Consider the following 19,286-nt stretch of genomic DNA (forward strand, 5'->3'; position numbering starts at 1 on the left):
ATGTCTGTGAACGTCCCCACCAATTCCAAGCAGAAGGAAAAGGTATGTGTGACAAGGCGACCGCCAGTGTAACCACGGCCACTGACAGAGAATCCCTCTAGGATATCAACCAGAAGCTCCAATTTTTTGGTATCTACCATGGTAAGTCAAGCGTTGAGTCCCTCCCCAATTGAGCATTGCCATACTAACTGTCTCTACTATAGCCTTCAAGAACAGCAAGCTCCCTTCGGTCCGTCTGAATTCTCTTGCGCCGCCTCTGGCCTTGCTACAGATGCTAACTAGATCTCTTCCTCCCACAGAACAAGCAATGCGACATTGCTTTGAACTCCGCCTTGAACTCCAAGGCCCTCTCATCTCCATCGAAGGAACTCTCATCCGACGGAAGGATCCTTGTGGCAGATCTGCGCAATGTCATTGACGCAGCTAAGAAGATGCTCTTGGTCAAGAACGAGGGTGAACTCCTGCAAGACTTTGTCTGGAAAGCCCAGAAGATTTCAGGCGATAATATCGATGCCAAGCGCCCTGGGCTCCCTGTCGACAGGGAGACCGGTCAGCAAGATGCTAGCAAGGCTATTGATGGTCTGAAGACCCTGGGCACACTCATGATTACCAACGGAGAGTTTAGAAAACTATGTAAGTAAGCCTCCGTTTGTAGAACACTCACATTTTCTAATAACACGCAGTGAGCGATGCCATGACCCTTGGCAAAGACATTGCTGCCGATGCTTCTCAAAAGGCCGCCAGCCAGGTCCGCCCCTCGGAAGAGGAACTTTCGCAGATCGACCAAGCTGCAGAGGACAACGTGTGGCACGAGAAGCCCAATGTCTCCAAGGATGACCTCAAGTCCAAATTCAAGAAGAACAAGGCTGTATGTATCCTTGATGCGCCCTAAATTTGCACATGCTGACATTAGCTCAGGAGAAAGGAAGCGCTGCTTCTGCTTCCGCTGCGGTTACCGAGGAACAGACTGGCGTTTCACCGCAGGACAAGAAGAAGGAATATTCCGAGAAGACCAAGAACTACTTGTCCGAGAAGATTCCCAAGGAGCGCCGCGAGCAGACCGTCTGGCGCCTGAAGAAGATGATCATCGAGATCCAGGGCCATGCTGACTGTAAGTCAGCCAGAATTTTGACATCGATGGCGAAGATCTCTAACAAATTATGCAGATCAGCAAGCCGTTGAGACTTTGTTGAGCATGGCTGAGCAATACGCCGGACACACCAAGGATGTCTCCAAGCAGGGCGGTAGCTCTGCCCGTGACGTCCTGAAGACCGACAATGTTCAGGCTGTCCAGTACAACTTGCGCACCCTTATCGAGCGCTTTGCCAACTACACCTCTCTGGATAGCTTCTTCGAGTCGCTAAACACCGTTTACCGCGATGCTGAGAAGGACCCCGAACTCCGAAACTGGTTCACCAACGTCGACAACTTGATTCGGTATGTGTTATGAAAACCTTCCCCCAGAATAAAAGCTGACCGGACATAGCAAATCTTTGCGCGAGCAGGGCTTCATCATGGAGGACGGATGCAACCGCCAGTGGAACGAGATTTATGATAAGGGCCGTTACCTCCTGCGCGAGCGTTACCGCGGTCACTCCGATCGTATTGTGGACGAGGTCAAGTTCTTGGCCGACCAATTCGAGAAAGACCCGCAAAACCAGACTCTTGCCGAGTCCTTCCAGAAGCTGTTCAAGGATCTGGGCCACGACGCCAGTGGCAAGCCTACCTTCAAACCGGATCTCCTTCGGGATCTCCGCGATGTCATCATTCCCGGGATTTTCGAGAATGTCCGCTACGTCCCAATCCCCCGTATCGAGGTTTCAGATCCCATGGTTGATGTTGTTGTCGAGAACCTATGCCTTGAGGGTGACAACCTGATGCCCAACGTTGTGGAGTTCGGCAGCGACAACTACTTCCGTTGGGGCCGCAAGAAGATTACCAGCAAGCGTGATAATAAGATCATGATTTCCATGTCTGGCATCCAGATGGACCTGCGCGATGTCAGCTACTACATCAAGAAGAAGGAGGGCTTCCCCTCCATCACCGATCGTGGTATCATGGACATCTTCCTCGGTGGTGAAGGTCTCAGCGTCAAGATCGCTGCTTCCACCGCCCAAAAGGATGACAAGGAGCACTTCTTCAAGCTGGACAGGGTAAATGTGAGCATCAAGAACATGGACATCAAGCTGAAGAAGTCCAGCCACAAGCTGCTCTTCAACACCTTCAAGCCCATGCTGTTCCGCGTGGTCAGACCTGCTCTACAGAAGGTGGTCGAGGGCCAGATCCGCGAGGCCTTCAGAAAGGGCGACCTCTTCGCCAAGGACATCCACACCGAGGCCACGCGTGCCCAGCAAGCCGCTCGCGAAGATCCCGAGAACGCGCCCACAATCTTCTCTCGCTACGTCGATGCCGTCCGAGCTCGCACCCAGGCCAAGGCCAAGCAGGTCGAGGGCGTCGCCAAGCGTGACACCAAGGTCCAGACCGTTATGACCCTCCATGATTCCATCTTCCCTGACATCGAGCTCCCCGGTGCTGTATCCACCAAGGCCACCGAGTACGCCGATCTGGCTGCCAAGGGCGAGCGCTGGGAGTCCCCCATCTTCAGCGTCGGCAGCGCATCCGAGTCCACTGGCATCCCGTCCGGCGGCCCCATCACCAAAAAGTCCGCTGCTAGCACCCACGATGCAGGTGCCGCCGGAGTTGCTTCCGCCGCGGGTGTCTCTGGCGCCACCGCAGCCGCCGCTTCTAACACTGCCAACGGCTCTAACGGAAACAAAATCTCCGAATACCAGTCCCGTGGCTTCTCCGATGAGGTTGATCAAGCTTTCGTCAATGGCAAGCCCCAGAACTTGGGTGAAACCACCAAGCATGGAGTCAACGGTGCCAATGGTGTTGACGGCATCACCAGCGGTACTAACGGTACCACCGTCACCAACGGAACTGCGATCAACAACATCGGAACCACCGTCTAAACTGGATGTGGCCAAAATCGTTATGACATTCGCGTAACGTCATTTTCTTTTGTGTCTTGACCTTTTTTTTGTTTTTTGCTATGATTTCCCCTTGTGTACTACGGATGCTTCACTTTTTTGTATTAGTATTAGTTAACGGTAGCCTAATATACCATGCCGCCATTGTCCGCGTTGTTCATTTCAAAGTATATTCGTTTCAAAGTATATTCGAACTTTGACTAAACCTATTAAATTTAAAGTAGTCTAAGTCCCATGGAAGACAAATAAGCTTAAAAGTCATTCATTGTCGTCTATAAAAAGATGTAAACTGAACTCCACTATACAAGAAGCCCAGTGAAGGTAAAAGACCCACACATTGCTCCTCTTTTTCTTTTGGCGTCCACTTTCGTATAAAAATCTCGTATCAATCTCAAATCACAGATGTCTACATACCGTCTACATCTGATCAAAGTACTTCTGCCACCCCAACTCGCGCAACTTGGTACCCTTCAACTCCATGTTCTCAGCACGGGCAGCCTCAGCGTATTCCTCAACCTTGCGCTGGATGGCCGGGTCGAAGGAGCCAAGCACACGCGCAGCGAGGAGGGCAGCATTGATGCTGTTGTTGATACCGACAGTAGCAACGGGGACGCCTATTAAGAGATGTTAGATATATAGATCGGGTCAAAAGTAAATGGGGGTAGAAAGGGAATAACGAAGGGAGTTGAACGGGGAAGAACATACCACGAGGCATCTGCACGATGCTGTACAGACTATCGACGCCGTCGAGCGAGCTTCCCTTAACCGGCACGCCGATAACAGGGAGGGCAGTGTGAGCCGCTGCCATACCGGGAAGGTGGGCGGCGCCACCGGCGGCAGCGATGATCACCTTGATGCCGCGCGAGGCAGCCTTGCCCGCATACTCGGCCATGTAATCGGGCGTGCGGTGAGCAGAGGTGATCTCAACCTCAGGCTCGATACCGAAGTAATCACGCAGCAGCTTGAGGCCCGGGACAAGGGTCTTCAGGTCGCTGTCGGAACCCATGATGACAGCCACAGAAGGGACGGGCTTGGAGGGACCGGAGGGGGCAGCCTTGGTTTTGATATCGGGGCGCTGGGCGCGCATGGTGTCGACCACGTCGACGAGGGGCTGGATTATGGTCTCGGCTTCGTGCATAGTCGCGGCGGTGACGGTGACGTGGCCCATTTTGCGGCCAGGCTTTGCGGCGCCCTTGCTGTAGAGGTGAATGCTGGCGTTGGGGATGGAGAGGGCTGCCTGGGTGGCCTGGAGGTGGGAGTCAGGGGTTGCGCCACCGATGATGTTCAGCATGATTGAGGGCTGGAGAAGCTCAAGGCTCTTGGGTGGGATGGGCAGGTCGAGGATCGCGCGGATGTGGCTGTCGAATTGGGACAGAGCGCAGCCTTCGATTGTCCAGTGGCCGGAGTTGTGAATTCGGCTTGCAAGCTCGCAGAGCATGAGGCTGTTGTCTTCGAGGAGGAACATCTCCACGCCGAAAGCGCCTTTGCCTTCGAAGGCGGAGACGGCTTTGCGGGCGAGAGCTTGCGCTTGCTGGTTGATGGCGTCGGAGACATTGCGGGCTGGCGCATACACCAGCTTGCATATTGAGTCCTCTTGGACGGTCTCAACGGTGGGGTAGGAGAGGACGTCGTCCTTGGTCTTGATGACCATGACGGCGAGTTCCTGTAGACAAGTTTATATTAGAGACGTGCATGATGTTGTGTTTCAACTGCAGGTACTAACCATCTTGAAGTAAGCCCATTTTTCAGAGTAGAGCGGGCGATCCTTCAGAGCCTCAAGGGCCTCGGGGATGTCTTCTTTGGAGTTGACACGGAAGTTTCCTTTGATACTATCAACAAAAGTGTATACCCTCTCGGCATCATATATGACTCACCACGTCCGTCGTATGCCATAGTCTTCGACTTCAACATCATTGGGTAGCCCAACTCCTCTCCAATCTGAGCCAATTCCTCAGGTGTGTTGTTCACCAACTCCCGGTGGTCGGCCATGGGAATTCCATATTTGCGGAGGTGCTCCTTCTGGTTGAACTTGTTCTGAATTGTCCGGATAGCCTGCCAGCTGGGTTCCACCCGCACCTTCGACGCAACCTCCTCAAGAGCGTAGGTGTCGACGTGCTCGATCTCGGCGGTGATAACATCGCAAGTCTCAGCCAGTTTGCGCACGGCGTCAGGCTCCTTGAAGGAGCCGGTCACATGGCCGTCGTGGGCACTGATCTGCTTGGCGGGGGAGTTGTCGGCATCCAGGATATTGGCCTGAATGTTCAATCGGTTGGCGGACTCGACGAGCATGCGGCCCAGTTGGCCACCACCGAGGATTCCGACCTTAGGCGAGTTCCACATGATGTCGAATCGAAGAAATAAATGAGTCAATTGATCGAGATATGTCAAACGAAAGATCGACGGTGCCCCTCAACTCCGAAAATTCGCGGAGAGTCACGTGTTGCTATCGATAAGCTCAGACCAATCATCGACGTCGACTGCCGCGCCCTTGTCGCAGCTTCGACTCTCTTGTTTCTCCATGCACAGCTGACTGGACAATGTCTCTGGGTAGGTTTACCATCACGGTCGTAGTCTCAGCCTGAGTTGCAATGAGCCTTTCTGACATCAAAATTACAGACGAGGAAGCTCTCCAAACAGCCGCCAATGGCGGCCCGCTGGATTCGTAAGTGAAACTGTCATGCCAATATCCCCAAACGCTTCTAGGCTAACGCGCTGATACAGAGAGAGATGGAACGGCATGGCCGGGCCACTGATCGAGCGACTAGAATACGTGCGCTTTACTTCGATCCCCCTGACCGACTTATCTGACCAGTAGCTCCAGATCGTATACAACGTGTTCCCCATGCCTCAAGCGCGCCCCGAACCCATTGGCCAGCAATCATTTCCCAACAACTCTTCCCAGGCAAATTTCATCCCATCCGAAAGCAGCAACAAGGAAAATACCTCCCCCACCGATATCCAGACTTTGCCCCAGGCAGTGCGAACTGGCTCTCCCCCGTCGAGTGAGCGAGTGCCAGACTCACAGCCCCAGCCACCTAGTGCGAGCACGAATGGCCAGCTTCCACCTCCGCTTGCATTCCTTCTGAGTGCCATCCGCTCCTCGATTAAGTCATTCTTTGAGGATAAACCTCCACACACCATTCAGAGACTCGCAGAGCTGGTCCTCTACCCGACCAAGCACTATAGAACGTTACCCGCGTACCTACGTGCTGTCGATCGCGTTGTCTCGGTGACAAGCTCCGCAGATATTTTCCCATTCCAAACTCCAGCTGTCACGAGTGCTCAAACAAATGGGCTAGTGCTTCCTGGCAATAGCAGCGGGGTATATATAGCCCCGGACTTTGCCCACGGCCTTGGGAGCGATGAGTCTCTAGGCGGTGCACTACTTACTCCGATCTCGTGGTTAACCAATACCCCGTTCGAAGGCGGGAATGCCACTGAAGATTCCGGCATACTAGTCGAGGGTACTTTTATCCATTATTACCAAACCACTGGTTTCCTGTTCACTAACGTTTCCCCTTAGGCGCTGCAGCTTTACCTACACAGCCCGAGGAGCAGGGTACCACAACCCTAGTACCCGCTGAAGCCGAAGGAAGCGCTGCTACCACCTCACCAGAGCCATCTGATGAGGTCCCTCACGCCCGTGGGCCAATCGTCCTTGGCGTAGAAGACATGGGTCTGCAAGACGGCAAAGGCGTTGAGATGCGTCTTGCCACAGACGGTGCCGCCGATGCCCCGGATGCAGCCGCTGCCACTGCCACCCAGGCCACAGAAGAACAGGCAAAGGATGAACCAACTAGCGACAAGGACGGTGATATTGTCCTCACAGACACCATACCGAAAGAAGAGGAAGAATCCAAGAATGAAGGTCCTTCTACGGAGCCCCAAGCAGGCAATGCAGAGTCTGAACCAAGTGGTGATTCATCCCAAGCGCCGGACGCCGAGAAGAAAGCATAAGCGAGCTATTGGTTTTCAATATGGATTTTTCTTTTTCTCTTCTGATTTTCTCGGTTGGTTTTATCCTGGATTCTAGCATCATGAGTAACGACCTACAAGATTATATCGATCAATTTTCAATGAAAGGCCTTTGCAATGCCTACATTTCTTTATAAATAGCTCAAGCTTGGTGGTTTCATTCATCTAGGATGGAAGTATAGATACATGAGATGATGCTCCCTGTTGTATTCCTTGCCAAATCTTTCATCTATCTACATAGGCCTTCCAAGGCCCTACTTACATAGTATCTCTATGGGTGTGTTCCTCACAGTCTCTATAATCTGAGAACTTTACTTTATTTCTGTCCTTTAGATCAAGTCTATAAATCGTGCTCGCCGTCATGCTGGGGCAATCATGAGGAGAAATATGGTATGATGATACTAGAACAGCGCGGACCAATTCCATGCCATGTCCATAAAAGGTCGACGGCAGGGCATCTTCTACTAACCATTGGGTTCTTCGTATAAAAGTGATACCATACGGTCCCGAGGACTATAGATCTCTTGTATACATATGTATACTTGGCTAGCTGGGTCACTGCAGGCGCGGATTTATTAGGACATAATAGACGACGTGAGATAAGACTGTACGACCTCGGGAAGTATGGCGTTGTCAATTAGGGCAAGCACGATCATCTGCACCTGACATGTGATCAAGATAATCTCTTACCTCCCGAGGTCTCCCGTGAGATCTCTTCTTGTTCACCACTTACGGAAATACTGCCCAGTCAGGGATGGCTTTACGATAACCCCAGCATAGAGTAGCATTCATATCCGTTGTCGTATGTTTCTCGCAGATTCCATGCCCGAAACTACATCACGAGCATCATGAAGCTCGCCACAAAGCTTGTGTATGGAACCTCGAAGCATTGGAAGTAACTTCCAATGTCCAATCAAATGTCTAGCAACAATGATTTTACTAATTGCCCAAGACTCATCACATGCAAGAGGTATGGCGACAAAATCAGGAGAGAGTACCAATTGATGATTATTGGCTAGGGAGAGGAAACGTTCCGATCACTATACTAGTCCCAATAGTTACAAGCCAAGCTATGCAAGCTAGACAATATTGCATATCATAAAGTGCCCGGAATGAGATGGCATATGTAGTCCACGCATGGAGTATATACTTCCAAAGCGCCAAATGCAAACAAAACAAACAGAAACAAGCACCAAACGTGGCGCACGGCACAAGTCTGGCCACACGGCCAGATCCAAAGAGGCCCAGAACTCCCCGCAAGGTCTGGGCCCTCTTGGACCTTGAAAGGGCAGTTTAAATACTTTAATCTTTTGGAATTCGGTCTAGACCTCACAGCTTATTTCTCCCCCTGCAGTTCGTCCGACCCGTGAAAATTGGAGGAATGCGGGTGATACATGGGATTAAGTGGGGATATCCCGGTGTTTCAGGTCAATTTCGATTGAGAGTTTGGGTAGTCGCTTGCTGGGCGTTAGTTCCTGGGAAATGGTGTTCATCGATGGATGTGTTGTACGTATGTCCATACGTGTGTTTGTCGATGTACTTGTATTCATATACGAAGCCCTTACAAGACAAGGTTTTACAAGACGAGCCCTGGAAGGATACTGTGTAGTGGACCCGATACCAAGTGCCCCTGCATGGACATAGGCACATAGAATGTGAGAGAGGTAAAAAAATAATATATTTGTAAATATGTACCTGACGAAACAATCTCTCTCCGGCGGCCTTGGAAATGCATGAACCCACGGTGGATATAGCTGACGCATGTAAAGTCGCACACAATTCGCCACCCAAATTAAACCAAACCCAACGCCAGAACCTGTAAAAGGTGGGAGAGAACTGCGGCGATTCAAGACGTCCGCGAAAAGTAGCAAAATGTACGATTTGAAATTTCGAATTCGAACCTCGTTATAGACAAGTGGGAATCATGAGTCAATGGACAGGCGGAAAGGTGAAGTATAAAAAAAAGATAAAAGAGATAGATGGCCGAAGGGAGTTGGTTTAGCCAGGTCGGCCAGCTTGCACGGCAAGCATTGGTTGAGGTTGGGAGTACATGCGCTGCCGTTTTGGCATGTTGGGGTTATCGGCCGCATTGCCCATTTCGGAGATTTGACGGCGATGCGGGGGACGAATAGGAGCGCCCCCAGTTGGGACTCCTACTGGTGCTGCTGGGTACTGGACGCCGTTCTGGTCAACAGTGTAGGCGGCTGGTGGAGCTGTAACGTATGGCCCTTGAACTGCTGGCATATTCGGTGGAACAGCCTGCATGTTTTGGAATTGGCTAGGCGATTGCCAGTTAGTCATTGATCCAGCGGGCGACTGGCCTGGAGAGCTGTCTTCTTTGATCGACTGGTTTGCTGAACTTTGAGTTGCAGCTGCCATGGTCACAGCGGCTGCGGAAGGTCGGACTGGCTCCATTCCTGGGTTCTGTGGTGAAATCTTGAGATGATCCAAGTGTCTCTCAAGCATATCGAGGAGACTCTTGCGGGTGAATGGTTTCGGAAGAACATCATCCATTCCTAAAACAAGTTAGTGGAAGGCCTTGACTCGAGTTTTGACGTTTGTCTTACCATGCTGGAAATAGAGCTGGATGTCGTCGCTTCGGATGTTCGAGGTCATGGCAATGATAGGGGTGCGATCAAATTGGCGAATAAGATGGCATGCCGATACACCGTCCAAATTCGGCATAATGATGTCCATCAGAATTAAATCGTATTTTGAGCCACCTTGGATTTTGTTCACAGCCTCCAAGCCGTCAAACTATTGAAGATATTAGTAACCTTGTGTGGGTCAATAGGACGAAACTGATGACGTACCGCGGTATCAATAACACACGAGAAAGAGTACAGGAATTTGCCGCCAATCTGTCGACAAGTGGCATCGTCCTCAACCAAGAGGATCTGCGGGCTGCGCACCCAACCAGGGTCCACATTTGTGCTCTTTTTCCGGTTGTCGGGAAACTGCCGACGAGCATCTGAGGTATCGATCTCCTGCTTGGCGGGCATTGGGTACGGAACATTGTTGATATGCTCGCTATACATGGGATCGATGCCGTTTGTGGCACCGACGGGATAGACCACTTGCTCCAGATCGCCGGTCATCTTGGGGTAAACGAGTGCTGGGTTTGGTGGTGCAGTTGTTGTGGGACGGAGCGAACCATTTCGCGCATTCGGATCCAAGGAAGGAGTTGAAACGACGGCCTTCTGAGGATCGTTCATCGAGTCGACACCGTTCATATTGAATTGCAGTTCGGCGTTCATGTCGTTCAAGAGCTTTGAGGCTTGTTGGAGGGGCGACGAGGGTTCGTCATCCACAGTACCAACCTGCGAAGGGCTCATTGTCGTTCCGGGCGCTTGGAATGTCACAGCCTTGCTGTCTCGACGCTGGCGCGCATCCACCGAAAGCAAGTAGGTCATCACCTGGTGAATGACATTCTCGTGGTTTAAAACCGTCTTCTGCACTCGCATGACTTCCTGTAGCATGAGCTGGTGATCCACCGTGAGCTGGGCATATCGGTCTGATAGATGTTGGATCTGCTGCTGTTGCGCCACAATCTGCTGGTTAAGAAGATCGATTTGTTGCGTGGGTACGGACTCGTCGGTGGGTTGGGTTTGTTTTCGTGGCGCGGGTGCCTTTCTTCGAATGTTGTCTAGCGATTCTTTGCTGTTTGCGCGGAACTCCGGGTGCTTGAATTCCCATGCCTATATGATTCGCGTGAGACGGTCGATCCAATTGACCTGTAGAATGGAGGAAGTGCCTACATTCTGCCCATATGGCGACTGGCCATTTTCTTCATTGTTTTGTCGAACCTTGTGGAAGTCATATTTATTCAGTTGGCGTACAAAACTGGCAAAGTTGCTGTGTTTAAAGTGCTTCGGTAGGATGGTTTTGGTGAATTTCTCGCACTGTGGGGATTCGAGTTAGCCAAGCACACCCTTTTCAAGAGAGCGAATGTGTCCACACAAAGACACGGGCGCATTACCTCCAATACCACAAAGGAATCGCCTTCATCGCCCCAGCGTACGATCGACGCATAGGTTGGGTCCTCCAGCATTCTAGAAAGATCAGATTTCCACGTCCAATAGCAGAAGTTAGCAGAGTACTCACTTGTACAGCTTGCGTACCTATTCATATTATTAGTATAATGAAGATATCTAAACATAACCCATAACAAAATAGGGTCACTCACAAAATCACTGGAGTTCCCAGCGGGGGCGGGATTGGAAGAGGTCTGGCCACCGTCCATGCTGGGCTAGACGGGTCGCGACCGGTCGAACAAGCAGGTCTGGCTGGTCTCGTCCCAACGCGGATAACCCTCGATTGTAAATATAACGGGGATATATGTCGAAAAGAAAGAATCTCAGGGAAGAAAGCCAGACCTTGAGGGTGGGAAGAGAGAGAAAAAAATGAAATAATAACGGGGGTACGGTCAGTTACTGGGTTTAGCGGTAGAGCCAAGTACCAAAGTTACTGTGGAGGTACTGCCTGGTACATACGATGGACTTGCTATGTTTCAACGTTACTGGGTTATTTCAACTGGTTTTACATTGCAAAATACTCTCATTAATTACATATCTTCAATGATTCTTTGCCTGACATCTGGACATTTCTTAATGCAAGGAGGTCGATCTTTGAATAACCCAGGATTCAGGGACCAACGAGGGGCAAAATTCCAGTATGTCACACACACACCTACTGAGGTACTAGCTAGGTATTGTACAGGTACAAGTTCTTAGACATGAAAGAAAGAGAGAAATTAAAAAAAACTTCATAATAACCAGATCTTATTCGCTATGAGAATAGCGAGATGCAGGACAGACATGATGGAGGGGATCGTGTCAGTGCGCACGAGATGGAGGGGTGGGCATTCCCCCAATGACCTGATGAAAAAATGGTGAGACATTGAATTAGCGTAGACCCAGTGGATTCAAAGAGACAAGAGACATTATAAAGAGCTTCAAGTCTTTCAGGTAAATGTACAAAGTGACGGGGATAAGCAGTATATGCTCCACTGAAAATAACGCTTTTAATATGTTTTTATATCCATAATATTTAGTGATCAGCCCTGCCATTCTCCGCGTGTCTCACTTCCAAGGTTCTCCTATCATGTGTGCAAGGCTCGGTTGAACAGGTTCGTTTCATGAACCTATGAATCCGAGAGGACTTATCCACTTTTACCGAGACCCGACGGTTATTAAATGAAAGGTATCATGTATGGCATTCAGATAGAATGTTTCAAGAGCTGCCTGAAAATCCGAGTTTCCACCCAAAAATTACCTCATAACGCGTTGCAACGTGGTTCACCATGGTCTAACATGGTCTAACATGGTCGAAAAGCTAGGCAGTCCAGATGGTGATTCAAAAGTCCAACACAAGTTTCCACCGTAGCACATAGTCGTCATAAAAATAAAAAAAAAGCACACTGTCACTTATATCACCTAAACCTCAGTCACGTCCATTGTTCAAACAGTGTTGGCACCGAACTTCATGTCGAACTAGAAGATGACTGCATCCTTCAGCAGGGGGGTTGATGATCCACCGTGTGACGGAGCAAGGATCCACTGTGTCATGGAGGAATAGGATGTGACTTCATATCATCCGATTCGAAGATAGCCAGTCTGCCCTGTTCTTAAACGAGAGCGATTATCATAGGTGATAGCTCATATAGGTTGCTTCGCGGTACCTGCGGTTTAGTCTCCGAAGGTCACACTGGTATCCACAGGTCGAGGGCGCGTTTCTGTGCCAATCAATGATGTGTGTCGGATAAGGATGAAATTAAACATATAAAAGCAAAAAAGCAAAAAAGCAAAGAGCATCAATATGGCAATATGAACCTTGAAAGGAGGTGTAAACAGAGTTCCCGAAAATAATGCAATAGCAACGGCCATGACGAAATCCCAAGCTCCCCTCGACATACCGCCCTTGATCTTCCCCATTATTATTATTTGACTACAACGTAAATTCCTTACCACTTTCATTCCTTTGATACCCTTAACCCAATCCCATCACTAATCCAATTCAAACCACCATGTTCGCCCGCCGTATCGCAACCAACATCCCCCGCGTTCGCGCGCAAGCATCCCTCTTCCACAGCACCGCGCCCGCGTTCGTGCAAAAGGGCGACGCCATCCCCAACCTGGACGTCCTGGTCGAGAACTCCCCCGGTAACAAGGTCAACTTGGCCAAGGAGATCAAGAACAAGGCTGTCATCATTGGCACTCCCGCTGCCTTCAGTACGTGGACTCATCCTACCGTGGTAGGAAACAAAAACTGCTGTTCAGGACTGACATTCTCCGAGGCCCCGCGTGCTCAAGCACCCACGTTCCCGGCTTCATCAACCACCCCAAGCTCAAGGAGGCTGGCCAGGCTTTCGTCATTTCTGTCAACGACCCCTTCGTGTAAGCTATACTATATCGAGTTGCTGCGCGAAAGCTTTGTTGGGATGTTTGTTGACAAAGCTATCATATAGGACCAAGGCTTGGGCTGATTCCCTCGACCCCTCCGGCAAGAGTGGTGTAAGTTTTTCTCTCTACTTTCTGTGCCTTTTTATTACCGCGACAGTGCTGATATTGTCTTTAAACAGATTCGCTTCCTCGGTGACCCCTCCGGCGAGTTCACCAAGGCGCTTGACCTCAGCTTCGACAGCAGTGCCATCTTCGGCAACGACCGCAGCAAGCGCTACGTTCTTCTCGTCGAGGACGGAAAGGTCAAGGAGGCTTTCGTCGAGCCTGACAACACCGGTCTCAACGGTAGGCCTCTCTACCATCGATCCCATCGTTCTATGCTAACATCACTCGAAAGTTTCCGCTGCCGAGAAGGTGCTCGGTTAAAGTCATCTCTAGATAGAGCTGTAATATCCCTGCAAATAGTAGAAGAACAATATATCATATGCCCAAAGCACAAAGTTTCTGGTCCCTACTGCACGGTACTTCGTAGCACAAGATTTTAATGTACAAATATTCCATCCTTTCCAACCCGGCCAACGCCTGATAAACCAATTACTGCTGCAGAGCCTGCCACTGCTCGGGGGTATAGCACTTGGGTGTCCAAGCATGAATAGCAGCGATCTCGGCCTTGAGCGCGGAGTTGACAAGTCGGTGTCGCGCAAGCATAGTCTTGCTCTCGAATTGAGGGGAAACGATCACAGCCTGGAATGCCTGTCCACAGCCGCCTATATTAACCCAAAAAGAAAAAGATGTCAGTGAGAGAGACCAAGAGGTAAAAAAAAAAGAGAAATTTCGACGTCATTGCGCCGTTCCCAATTTCATTTTAAATTTTAAATTTCAATGTCCATACCCGATAGATCCTCAACCTCAACATGCTGCGCCTGTAGCACCTCAGTTAACTTATTCTTCAGCGAGTCCGTGGTGATTCCAGATGTGTCAGCCATAGCGGCGTTGATAGCGGCGTAGGAGCGCGCGGTAATGGAAAATGAAGCCCGCTGAATGTTATTGTGAGGGCGGAGGAGATAGCGGCAGCTTCTGCTTAGGGCGGTTAAGGAGGAGGTGCGGGAGAACATGAAGTATGATCGGAGGAGAGAGGGAGAGGGATATGACGAGAAGAGATAAAGTGCTAAACCCGAGGTTATCGCGAAGTATGCGAGTTGCTCTTATTACAAATTCAAAGCTTCCGGTCGGTTGTGGCTGGTGAGTGGCACGTGTATGGCTTAGTATCATTTTCCGTCCGTTGTTCTTCTTCGCCCTTCAACGCGTTGAACGTCTATTCATGAATTTTCTTCGCGCTGCTACACGTCGATACTCTGCCATGTCTACGCCGTTGAAATTCTCCGAATGCTCGCCATTCACTAATGTTGTGGTGAGCTCTATGAGAAAGCTGTAATTCACCCCCCACTTCATCCCAAAGCTCCCCGCATTGTATGGAGCTTCGTTTGACCTCTTATATGCAGATACCCGGAGGCATTGGCGGATAAGAGCTTCGATAATACAGGATGTAAGTTGTTTATTCAATCGAAATCTCATTTGATTGGTTCTCGCAATGTACTAACCACGCTCAATCGCAGTGCTGCTCGAAGCTCCTTTCGACAAAACCCGGATTCAGAACAACTCGGTCCTCCTCACCATTGACCTCACCACGGCCGTTGCCGACGAAGCCATTAAAAACCGCAACTCAGTTGTCGTCGCATACCGTAAGTCGCATTCAAGGATTCAGCATACTTGCGATTGAACGCCTCGTGAAGCCCTACAAATGTCTACGATTAAACCCCAACCCTAACACAACCCAACCCATACAGACCCAATCATCTTCCGCGGCCTAAAATCCCTCACCTTCGCCGACTCCCAACAACGATCCCTACTCCGCCTAGCCCAACATGGAATCAGCGTCTACTCCCCGCACACAGCAGTCGACACCGTCCCCGACGGCATGGCCGACTGGCTCTGCGACGTAGTGACAGGAAACTTCAAGCCGGTCCAAAAACCCGCCAAAGCTACCATCGAACCCTGCGCCTCGAGCATGTACTCCGCCCCAACCTACCCCGAAGCACCCATCCCCACCGTGCAAGCCCAACCCTCCTCGCAAGGACCAGCGCACACCAGGACCACAATCCACCCATCCCCGCCAGCCTCGATCCCTGAAGGATTCGAGTCGGCCGGTGCCGGCCGTCTGGTGACATTCACTGAGAAACAGTCGCTCACAACCCTGATCGATAACATCGCTTCTGGAATCGGGCTCCCCGGCGGTATCCCCATCGCCATCCCGCAAGGCCAATCTGTCGATGATATCTCCATCCGTACGGTGGGCATGTGTCCCGGTTCGGGCTCCGGTGTGCTTCTCAAGGGTGACGGCGAGCTCCCTGATCTCCTGTTGACTGGTGAAATGAGCCACCATGAGGCTTTGGCTGCGACGGAGCGTGGGTCTGTTGTTATTTCGCTTTCGCACACTAACTCCGAGCGTGGGTATCTGCGTTCGGTGATGCAGCCTAAGCTGCTGGCTGAGGTTAAGCAGCAGTGGGATGAGGCACTCCAGGACTCTGCGAAGACTATTGATGATCTTAAGAAGTTTGATGGGGTTCCGTCGGCGGCTGTGTTCCAGGTTCAGGACCTTTATAAGGGTCAGGGCGATGTTGAGGTGTCTGTTAGTGAGACTGATCGTGACCCCTATGGTATTATGATTTGGCGTGGTAACTAGGCTTGCTCTTGGCTTTGCCCTTAGGACCTAACAATACTACGAGAAGAAAAGTTCATAAATATAGTCACAATCAGAGACATCATGAGAATGCTGTCGATCATAGACACCGAAGTATCTCAGCTAGTACTCAATCAATTCGACTAGACTTATATAACCACATTTGGACTAGAGCTATGCAGTGTGAGGGAGTCTGGTAAGATGTCAAGAAAGTGGTTTGAAATGAGAAGGATATCCTAATGGGTAGACAATGACAGAAACAAAAAAAAGGGTGTCCTGAGGAGAGAATACAAGACAAGATGAAGGACCCAGGTTATACATGGAAGAAATGTAGGCTATCGAGGACATGAAGGAAAAGAAGCTTGAGTTTTTAGCCTTCCTTTCACGGCTTCAACAAACCCACAATTCATCGATGTAGGAAGATTGTGGTGAGTATCGAGTAGCGATAGGGATAGAAATGAAGGAAACAAGAACAATGAGACCGGGTAAAACCAGACCAAGCCCCGAATGACTAAACGAGAAACAGAAAGAGAAGAAAATGAGATAGATGGTATCCGCATGAGTGGCCTTAGTGAAGTCAGGAATGAATCAATAAAGAAGAGCTCCACTAAACAGTGACTAAAGATCAATCAGGCTACCGCCGCCACGCTGCTGCTGCTGCTGACCTCCCCAAGGGTTGTTATTGGCAGGCTGTTGCTGCTGCTGCACATAGCCAGTCTGCTGCGGCATGCCTGTGAATTGTTGGCCGAAATATGGGTTTCCAGTAGCAGTAGCGTGTAGGCGGTCCAAACCCTGACCGGCAGAATTGACGAATGTGCCAGGTGCTGTGTGTTGCGCGGGGATTCGGAGGTCTCCAACATTGCCGAAGGTATCCTGGCCTTCGCCTGACCCGAGAAGAGCGTTGAGGCGAGCATGGTGAGGATTCTGTGGCGGGGTACTCTTTGATGGCTGTGGGGCCTGGAAGCCTGCGATCGGGTTGGGCTGAGTAGGTTGGGCGTACAGTGAGCTTTGGCCATACTGCGCATTGTTCTGGGCAAACTGATTCGTTGCACGGTCCTCTGATAAGGAATTGAGCGTTGGCGGGCCTGTTTGTGCATGGTTGTTGAACTGTGTTTGAGTACGCTGAGCGAATGGGTTGTTTGATCCTGTCGGCATGGGCTTGAGGGCATCAGCAGGCTGCAGTTGATGCTGAGGCTGGTTCCCGGCCCAAGGGTTGTTGCTCCCTGCGGTCTGGTAGTTCTCCTGGGGTTGTTGCTGCTGCTGTTGCGAGAACACATCCCCCCCATAAGGGTTGTTGGGGTTGTATGCGGTCTGCTGCTGTTGGAGAGCGGCTTGTGGCTGTAAAAGGTTGTTCTGTTGCTGGCCGTAAGGGTTCTGATCAAATGCCGAGGGCTGCGCTGGATAGCCGTTGGCGTAAGGGTTGTTCATGCCGGTGGGCTGGTTCTGGAATCCTGTTGGCTGCGCGTACTGGTTGTTCAGGTAACCAGTTGTCATAGGCTGCTGCGCATTGATCGGGTTGCCAAACCAGTCCACAGCACCTTGCTGTTGGTAGCCCTGGTTGTAGCCGGTTGGCTGGACTTGAGGGGCTGGGGTGTCGTCGAAGAGAGCATGGGCGTTGCTCTCTTCCAATTCGCGCTTTCGGAGGTCCTCCTCCTCCCTACTAAGCTTGAGGGCCTTGGCAAGATCCTCGTCGTCCTGAGTTGCCATTGTCTCCTTGGCCCGTCGCCTGCGCTCATCCTCAGCCTCGGCCTTGCTGGCTTCAATAGCTAAGCGGTATTCGGTGTCGGAGTCGTCCTCCCCGTTGCGTCGGCGTCGATCTCTGCGCGGCGGCTCCACGGGGGAGTTTCCGTAGCCTTCATCGAGTCCGCTGACGCGAGTCTTCCAGAGTTTGCGATCTGATCGTTCACTGCGCAAACGATCTTCATCCAGTACCAATGCAGTCAATTCCTTTGCTGCCACGCGAACTACAGAACACCAGCCTGTTAATTTTGCGACCCCTCATGATTTCCAAGAAATAACTTACCGTTCTGGCCAACATCCCTGCTTTCCTCGTCCACGTATGTGAACTCGCGCAAAGTCTTGATAATATAGACATTTTTCCGGGCCCACGTTACCACCAACTCCGAGCCTTCGTGGAGACAGTAGTCCAAGACCTTCAGTGACTTCAGCACGTGGCGCCAATTCTTGCCTTTATCGTTGAGTCGCTTGTCAAGCATGTCCATGATCTCGTAGAACTCGTTCGGACTATTATGCAAACGGGATTAGCGGCGCCCACCGGGTTGATCGCAAGACTCAACTCACCTCCCGAAAGTCATGGCGGCGATCTCGGACATTTCGGTGCCCGTAGGGCCCCATGGGTCGTTACTAGTGGCTGAAAATGTAAGTTAGCAACTTGATCACAATGTATGCGGGGTGCATGGGCGCAATGCAGCAAGCAACCCCCCGGGAAAAGACAGGGGCAGCAGGCCGTGGCAACAGCATTTCTGCCACATGCGACCACAACTCGATGCTCATCCAGAAGTTCGATGTGGTGGAATCGGCTCATACCATTTCGGACCTTGACCTGCACTGAGGAATATCCTTTTGTGACGTTCTTCACACTCCGTACGACTTTAGACATGGTGGCGGTGATGCGACGATCGCAGTTTTAAGGTGGATGGAATGGATCGTAATCGTCTGGTGGAAATGGATGCAAAGGATTATCGCAAAGTATTAGACTGCCAAGCACACACAGCCCTCTTTCTCCGTATCGCGGCCCAAGATGTCAAGCGTGTCACTCCGGCTCTGAAAGGAATAGAGTGGCAGATTGATCCCAGGGGGGTCAGGGAATTGAGCTTTATATTGCCTGGGAAAGAAATATTGGCAAACAATAGTCGACAGTCAACGGATGAAAGGTGAAAAGTGAAAGAGAGGAGAGGGGATGGCTCGAACGGGGGGAATGAGAGGGCTTGGCAGTGACGAAGGCAGTTGAACCAAACTTATATACCTGGCAATTATTTAAGATCTACACTTGGACCCTTTTAGTGAAGAATTTTTTTATTTCATTTGTTAATATTACAAAGCCTGGAGTAAAGCAAAAATCATCTCCAAAATCATTTAAATAGTCAATGTACAGTGCATGTCCAAGTACCGTTGCGCCCTCGTGGCCGGAGGTCCGGTCTAATCGCCGTGATCTTACTT

At 50.7% G+C, this 19,286-nt stretch overlaps 8 protein-coding genes across 8 annotated transcripts; 4 read left to right on the plus strand and 4 right to left on the minus strand.

Annotated features, from left to right (window-relative positions):
• On the plus strand, positions 1–2,972 carry PEX2_104260 (uncharacterized protein; the record flags this gene model as incomplete). Its single annotated transcript, XM_016747696.1, has 8 exons — positions 1–42; positions 102–141; positions 204–229; positions 300–633; positions 684–868; positions 919–1,111; positions 1,167–1,437; positions 1,487–2,972. The coding sequence occupies 8 exons, from the start codon at positions 1–3 to the stop codon at positions 2,970–2,972; spliced, it is 2,577 nt and encodes an 858-aa protein (XP_016593182.1).
• A 435-nt stretch (positions 2,973–3,407) lies between these two features.
• PEX2_104270 (phosphoribosylaminoimidazole carboxylase ADE2) lies at positions 3,408–5,330 on the minus strand (the record flags this gene model as incomplete). Its single annotated transcript, XM_016748338.1, has 4 exons — positions 3,408–3,604; positions 3,696–4,653; positions 4,714–4,811; positions 4,865–5,330. The coding sequence occupies 4 exons, from the start codon at positions 5,328–5,330 to the stop codon at positions 3,408–3,410; spliced, it is 1,719 nt and encodes a 572-aa protein (XP_016593183.1).
• A 248-nt stretch (positions 5,331–5,578) lies between these two features.
• On the plus strand, positions 5,579–6,947 carry PEX2_104280 (uncharacterized protein; the record flags this gene model as incomplete). Its single annotated transcript, XM_016747697.1, has 4 exons — positions 5,579–5,652; positions 5,712–5,760; positions 5,812–6,454; positions 6,514–6,947. The coding sequence occupies 4 exons, from the start codon at positions 5,579–5,581 to the stop codon at positions 6,945–6,947; spliced, it is 1,200 nt and encodes a 399-aa protein (XP_016593184.1).
• Positions 6,948–8,963: 2,016 nt separating this feature from the next.
• On the minus strand, positions 8,964–11,208 carry skn7 (uncharacterized protein; the record flags this gene model as incomplete). Its single annotated transcript, XM_016747698.1, has 7 exons — positions 8,964–9,481; positions 9,533–9,722; positions 9,779–10,663; positions 10,724–10,867; positions 10,945–11,017; positions 11,070–11,086; positions 11,152–11,208. 7 exons carry the CDS (start codon positions 11,206–11,208, stop codon positions 8,964–8,966), a joined length of 1,884 nt encoding a protein of 627 aa, XP_016593185.1.
• A 1,782-nt stretch (positions 11,209–12,990) lies between these two features.
• Positions 12,991–13,792, plus strand: PEX2_104300 (peroxiredoxin family protein; the record flags this gene model as incomplete). Its single annotated transcript, XM_016747699.1, has 5 exons — positions 12,991–13,195; positions 13,261–13,360; positions 13,432–13,477; positions 13,546–13,711; positions 13,764–13,792. 5 exons carry the CDS (start codon positions 12,991–12,993, stop codon positions 13,790–13,792), a joined length of 546 nt encoding a protein of 181 aa, XP_016593186.1.
• A 168-nt stretch (positions 13,793–13,960) lies between these two features.
• On the minus strand, positions 13,961–14,481 carry PEX2_104310 (BolA family protein; the record flags this gene model as incomplete). The annotated part of the gene is made up of 2 exons (XM_016747700.1): positions 13,961–14,133; positions 14,259–14,481. The coding sequence occupies 2 exons, from the start codon at positions 14,479–14,481 to the stop codon at positions 13,961–13,963; spliced, it is 396 nt and encodes a 131-aa protein (XP_016593187.1).
• A 245-nt stretch (positions 14,482–14,726) lies between these two features.
• On the plus strand, positions 14,727–16,109 carry PEX2_104320 (Nif3-like dinuclear metal center hexameric protein; the record flags this gene model as incomplete). Its single annotated transcript, XM_016747701.1, has 4 exons — positions 14,727–14,797; positions 14,869–14,912; positions 14,983–15,108; positions 15,214–16,109. The coding sequence occupies 4 exons, from the start codon at positions 14,727–14,729 to the stop codon at positions 16,107–16,109; spliced, it is 1,137 nt and encodes a 378-aa protein (XP_016593188.1).
• A 615-nt stretch (positions 16,110–16,724) lies between these two features.
• On the minus strand, positions 16,725–18,726 carry PEX2_104330 (epsin; the record flags this gene model as incomplete). Its single annotated transcript, XM_016747702.1, has 4 exons — positions 16,725–18,070; positions 18,130–18,350; positions 18,408–18,477; positions 18,654–18,726. The coding sequence occupies 4 exons, from the start codon at positions 18,724–18,726 to the stop codon at positions 16,725–16,727; spliced, it is 1,710 nt and encodes a 569-aa protein (XP_016593189.1).
• Between the last annotated feature and the right edge of the window lie 560 nt (positions 18,727–19,286).

The sequence above is a fragment of the Penicillium expansum genome (genome assembly GCF_000769745.1).
Source record: "Penicillium expansum strain MD-8 chromosome Unknown contig362, whole genome shotgun sequence".
NCBI lineage: Eukaryota > Fungi > Ascomycota > Eurotiomycetes > Eurotiales > Aspergillaceae > Penicillium > Penicillium expansum.